This window comes from Cygnus olor, chromosome 27, assembly GCF_009769625.2.
Source record: "Cygnus olor isolate bCygOlo1 chromosome 27, bCygOlo1.pri.v2, whole genome shotgun sequence".
Lineage (NCBI taxonomy): Eukaryota > Metazoa > Chordata > Aves > Anseriformes > Anatidae > Cygnus > Cygnus olor.
The window spans coordinates 111,940-118,158 of record NC_049195.1 but is presented as its reverse complement, the minus strand read 5'-3'; the positions used below and the strand labels follow the sequence as shown (position 1 = coordinate 118,158).

General features: G+C 54.3%; 1 protein-coding gene across 1 annotated transcript; it reads right to left on the bottom strand.

The window, feature by feature from the left end:
- Positions 1-186: 186 nt before the first annotated feature.
- BOLA3 (bolA family member 3) lies at positions 187-1,362 on the bottom strand. The gene is made up of 4 exons (XM_040538153.1): positions 1,221-1,362; positions 993-1,116; positions 704-792; positions 187-346 (listed from the first exon to the last, which is right to left on the bottom strand). The coding sequence occupies exons 1-4, from the start codon at positions 1,254-1,256 to the stop codon at positions 281-283; spliced, it is 315 nt and encodes a 104-aa protein (XP_040394087.1). The 5' UTR covers positions 1,257-1,362; the 3' UTR covers positions 187-280.
- Between the last annotated feature and the right edge of the window lie 4,857 nt (positions 1,363-6,219).

The following is a 6,219-nucleotide window of genomic DNA, read 5'->3' as shown; positions in this document are numbered from 1 at the left end:
TGTCTTGTCCTTGTACCTCCTTGCTCTATGCACTGGTGCCCTCACAGCCCCACCCAGGTGTTCCAGTTGAAAACAAACAACCCTAAGGCATGTTTTCCCTTGCAGGGAGTCCCCCTGGCTGGTGGCTGCAGCAGCATCCTGCTTCTGCCCCCCAGTTCTGGCTGGTCCAGAGCCTCTTCACACACACAGCCTCCAGCATCTTTATTGACCGGGTCATTCCCGGCAGCTGCACAAGTCCCCCCCCATTCCCCCACTTCCCACCACAGAGCTCAGCCCAGCATCAGGGCTTGGGGGTGGAGGTGAAGATGCGCAGTCCATGCATGCTCTTGATCTCTTCACTCAGCGCCTGCAAGAGACAAACACAAATACTAAGTCCCACTGCAATGTGAAAGCGGGTGGCTTTAAAGCACCAAGTATTAAGTGCTAAAGTGGAGCTCCTAACAAAGTGCTGTATGCATGCAGCGCTCAAGTGCAAATGCAGCGTCTGCTGTGTCAACTGCAAGTGCTGTGCACACAAGCAGACCGCATGCAGCGCTGCAGCATACCCATGCAAGCGGGATGCAAAACTAAGCAGTGACAGAGCACGAGGGCCAAATGCTGCATGCCCGCACCGTGCGGCCGTGGTGCCGCAGGAGCGTGCCAATGCCTGGCTGTGTGCGGGTGTGCATCTCGGGCGCCGTGCACCTGCCGCTGCAGCCCTCACCTGGTTAACCATCTGGTGCTGCTGCACCGGCCGCTTCTCCCTGAACTCCTCCGACTCGATGTGGACCTCGTACATGGCACCGCAGCCTCCTGCAAGGAAGCGCAGCCCCGCGGTGCGGCCCCCGGCAGAGCGCTGCCGCCGCCCGCCCGCCCGCCCAGGAGACCCCCGCCCCCCCCCGGCAGCCGCCGCGGGCCGGGCCGGGCCGGGCTCAGCCCCGCCGTGGCGGAGCGCACGGCACGGTGCGGGGGGGGGGGTTGGGAATGGGGGTTAGGGGGAGCTTGCGGTTTACCGGAGATGTCCACCACCCTGATGGCAGAGGCGCGGGGGAACTTCTCCCGCAGGACGCGGCTCACTCGGGCCTCGCCGTCCGTCCGGGAGGTGAAGCTTCGCCAGGAGCCGCACCGCAGAACGAGCTGGGACGGGGGCGGGGGGCAAAACAAAGGCGCTGTGACACCGCTCCGCGGGGCCGGCAGCGCCGCTCCCCCGCCGCACGGCCCGGGGCGGGCGCGGCACTCACAGGCCCGCGGAACCGCAGCCCCGCCGCGGCGGCCATCTTGGGCCCGTGGCGGCCTCGGGGCCTGGCGGTGGAGGGCTCGGCACAAGCCGCGCCGCGCCTCTGCCGCCTCCTTTCGCCCCCTGCCGGCCCGGAGGACCCCGGCGGGGCCGCGGCCTGGGGGCAGCCGCGGGCCCGTCCTGCCGCGCCCCCCCCCACGAGGATCTCGGCCTGTCCGCACCCCCCCCGGGCCCCTTCCCGTGCCCTGCTTGAAGAGCCACTCACCACCCCCCCGCAGACCCAGCCCCGACCTTCCCACCCACACCGAAGCGGGCGTCAAACCCCCACCGAGGCACAGCCCCCCCCCCCACCCCCCCCAGCCACGACCCCATCTTGTCCCCCCCCCCCCCCAGCGACACACACAGCCCCCCCCCACCTCCCCCAAGGGCCCCTCCTCAACCCCACCTCACCGCCAGGCAGACAAACAGAATGGCCAAGTTTGAGTGCAAAAAATAAATATAAAATTTATTAAAACACCCACAATATTTTAAAGATATCAGGAATAATACATTTCGCAGCCTGGTCGGCTGCGTGTAACTTAGAATAAAATACAAATTAAAAAAAAAAAAAGAAAGGGAAAGGAGGGGAAGGATCCATACATGGACTTCTTAGGCATCCTAAAAATAAATTTACCAAAACACTGGAGGTGAGGGGAAAAAATAGGGCATTAAGAAACAAAACAAACAAACAAAAACCACACAAAAAAAAAAGGGAAAGAGGGAAAATTATACAAAATAAAATTATCAGCATAAATTTACTGTCCTAGAAGTATCTACAGTTTAATACACATTAATCCTATTGCCTTGAGACATGGGAAAATCTACCGTTCCTCGATCCGCCCCGGAAAAACTTCATTTCAAGTAACCACAGTCCCGAGCCGACCAAGAAATCTTCAAGTGTGAGTCCTTGGGAGCCACAAGGACTTTGCGCGGTGCCCCCCCCCCCCCCCCGCCTGCCACCGTCCCACCTCCCTCATCAGCTCTCCAAAACCCGAACAAAATGTCAAAAAAAAAAAAGAACAAACAAAACAAAAACAAAGCAAACAAACAAAAAAAACACCTCCAATCAAATCCCGAGTGCTGAACCCAAGAAAATGGCGCTTTTTTTTTCCTTTTATTACCTATTCACTGCGCTGCAGTGCGAAACCCACTGCCAAAATGCGTCCAGGATAAAACAAGGCTGAAACTACGGCAGTTTGTAATCCCTGAAGGATGCAAAAATGAGGAAAAGCCTGGGCGGAAAGGTATAACAAAAGGAAAAAAAAAAAAAAAAAAAAGGAACAAACACCGCTGCAAAAGGATCCCTGATTTTGGAAAGATTTGCCCCAGTTTCACTTGCCTTCGCTGCCATGGCACTGCGGGGTGTGTGTGGGGTTGAGGTATTTGCCTTGGTTTTGGGGCGTGGGGGAGCTGCTGCCCCCCCCCACTCACAGGAACCCAAAGGAAAAAAGTAGCACCAATGAAACCCAACAAAATGCAAAGGGAAAAAAGGGAAAATAAAGAGATGGGAAAGTGTGAAGCCCAGCTGTTCCCTTGCCATGGCTCCCCCGTAAGCAAACCCCTGTTGTTTCAGGGAGGGAAATGAGCTGCAAGGGATGGGGAGGTGCTGGGCACTGTGTCAGGGTACTGTGCCAGGGTATGCCCTCATCCAGTGTTGTGCAGTGCCCAAGCACAGCGCACATATGACGTGATCAAGCGCCATACGTTTGCACTGTGGCTGTGCACCAGGTGCAAGCACCACGTTCAAGCACTGTGCCCGAGCACTGTGTCTGTGTGCCAGGACCAAGCACCATGTCTGTGCTCAGTGGGCAAGCACCACGTCCAAGCACTGTGCCTGAGCATCGTGCCTGAGCACCATGTACATGCATGGTGGGCAAACAACAAGTCTAAGCACCATGCCCAAGCACCATGTCCATAATGCCCAAGCACCATGTTCAAGCACTGAGTCAGCTAACTACAGGCAAGCGCTGTGCCTGAGCAACTGTTCCTGAGCACCATGTCCACACGCTGTGCCCAAGCACCATGTCTGTTTACAACATCCATGCATCCTGTTCAAGCACCATGTCTGTGGACCATGCCTGAGCACTGTGACCAGTGCCTGAGCACCATGGCCATGCCCTGTGCCCGAGCACTGTCTGAGCACTATGCCCGTGCCCTGTGTGCACACGGCACACCCATAGACCAGGCTGTGCACCCTGGCTGAACACGGTGCCCATGTACCATGTCTGAACATACAGCTAAGCACCTTGGCTGAGCACCATGTTCCCACACCCTGACCGAGCACCAAGTCCACGCACTATGCCTGAGCACTGCAGCTGAGCACCATGTTCACACACCCTGGCTGAGCACCAAGTCCGCGCACCATGTCTGAGTACCAAGCCCACAGACCATGGTGAAGCACCACGTTCACACGCCCTGACTGAGCACCACAGTCAAGCACCATGGTCACGTATCGTGGCTGAGCACCAAGTCCATGCATCCTGCCTGAGCACCAAGTCCACACACCGTGTCTGAGAATCAAACCCGAGCACCATGACCAAGCACCACGTTCACGCACGCTGGCTGAGCACCATGTCCCTGGTGCATGGCTGAGCAAAGTGCCCGAGCACCACATCCACATACTGTGGTTGAATAACAGATCGGAAAACTGCACCTGCACCTGCCTGCCCTCTTGCTGGCTCCCTGGCCCTGTACTGGAGGAGAATGAAGCCACTGCAAGCAAAGGTGCCTCCAACACTTCCGCAGGGCACCGATCTCTGTTTGCATAAAAACAACACGCTCCCGTCACTCTCTGAGTTGTCGCTCCAGAAAAGTAAACTTCCTTCTCAACAACATTGCTTTTTTTTCTTGGTTCTCTAGTTTCATATATACATTAGTAGCACCACAGCAAGATGGAATCAGGCAGAAGCATGATACAGTTTGTTAAAACACCATAGCACCATTTTAATTAGAAGATTTCATTTAATAAAAAATATGCCTTAAAGAGCCCACAAAGCATATTCCAGTATTAAAAGGAAAAGTCAGCAATTGAGGCACCTCAGGGATTCTGGTTTCTTTCTCCTTCCTGAGCCTCGTCCTGAGAGCGCCAAGAGGGGGAGCTGCTCCCCGGAAATGCCCCCTGTCCCCCACAGACAGCTCCGCAGGCTGAGGTGAAGCATCATGGCCTGAAACGCTGAAGTGGGTGGAAGGAGCCTGTTGGGCTCCCCGTGTCAAGATCTCCCCCGTGTTTCCATTGTGGGTGTTCTAGCACCAGTGTGGCTGCAACCTGCTGCAAAGTGTTCCCCACCGCCACCCCCACCCCCACCCCAGCCCCAAAGCAATTAAAACACTGCCCCCAGCAAGTCCCGCCACCCACCACGCGCCAGTACGTCCCCTTAATGCTTCAACCCCCATGGCTTTTGCGCGGGTGGGACAAGCGTGAATGCTAGCGCTGGTACGGATAAAGAAAAAGATTTCACTTAAAACAGACTCTCAGCAGCAAGGGATAAAGAGCTGTGCATAGTTTTCTAGTTTTCATATAAGAAGTCTGAAGCATGCTAATTTTCAATGACTGAGATTTGAGGTAGGTTATACGTATGTAGTGTAAAAACATGAGACTGCAGCAGTTCTCGCTCCCAACCCACGCACAGCTGCCGCTGCCATGGTCCCCCCTCCCCCCCCCCCCCAAGTTTGGACCAGTTTGAGCCTCCCTTTGAGGCAGGGAGGGAGACGCCATGCTGGAGTGAGCCCCCCGAACCAGAAACCTCCAAGGAAGCAGGACTTAGACAGGTTGTATGGACTGAAACATTCTCCAAACACACCCCTTTCTCCCAAACACCGCAAATTTCTCGCTAACATCATCTATGTGAAGCTTTCAAGGCACCCCTGCGACAACCTACAATGTGGAAGTCAGACGAGACCTGGGCGAAACAAACCGAGGCCGGCACCCGAATCCGACCCCTTTTTTTGCCCTGTGAACATCACCACCACCATGCCACAGCCAAGCACCATGGTACACAGCCCCAGGACACACAAACCTGTCCATGGGCTTCCCTAAAATCTGACTTGCCATAAACTCTACAATCCTGATATGCTATTGGGTACTTATAAGAAAAGCGATAATAGCTCATTGAGTTTCCTTGTCAAATATATGCAACTTTACAGATTACGGTTAAAAAAAAAAAAACTATGAAGGACGGACAAAGCATGTTAAATATTCTGCCAGTATTTACAGTTCTCCCACAATAATCTTGTTTAAAACATACTGCTTTCAAGTTGTTGGGAGGGGGAGAGGGAATTTGCTTTTTTTTTTTTTCAGTTTTGCTTTCATTTTTACATCTAGGTGAAAGTGCTTTTAAAAAAATTCTTTCCCTATTTACAGGTTTAAAATCAGACTACATAAATGTTCAGGCCGTTTTACCAAGATCCTGCTAATCTGTGCCAGTGCGGAAGGAACAAGGGTTTCAGTAAACACAAGGTGATTTCTGCACGGTGATGGCATTGGCTTTCGCTCACCCGCTCTCCAAAAGGCACCTGAAAGTGCAAAAGCAATGACTGGGGACACTGACACCCAGCTTCGGTCTTGGTGGGGCCCCAGCTCCTGCCACACCACCTGCCTGGAGAGCCGCATGAGAGCTCGCCTGCCCCAGCACAGCTTTGGGAGACAGAGGCAGGCGAAAAGCCTCAAGTGAGATTGTTTGAAAAGCACCACGTGGTTGTTGTTGGTTTTTTGTTGCTGTTGGTTTTTTGTTCTGTTTTTTTTTGTTTGTTTGTTTGTTTTTGCGGGAAGAACGGTGATCCATAGGAAGGAGAGATGATGGCACCTGGGGAGAGAATAGTGCCACGCTCAAGCAGTGCTTGCCACCAAGCTGGCTCGCTCAGAGAGGCCACTTGCATGCACAATGAGACTGGCACGTTTGGAGAGTCAAGTCTTGGATTCACTCTTCCCAGAGCCGATCGCATGGAGAAAGTCCCCCAGAGAGTGA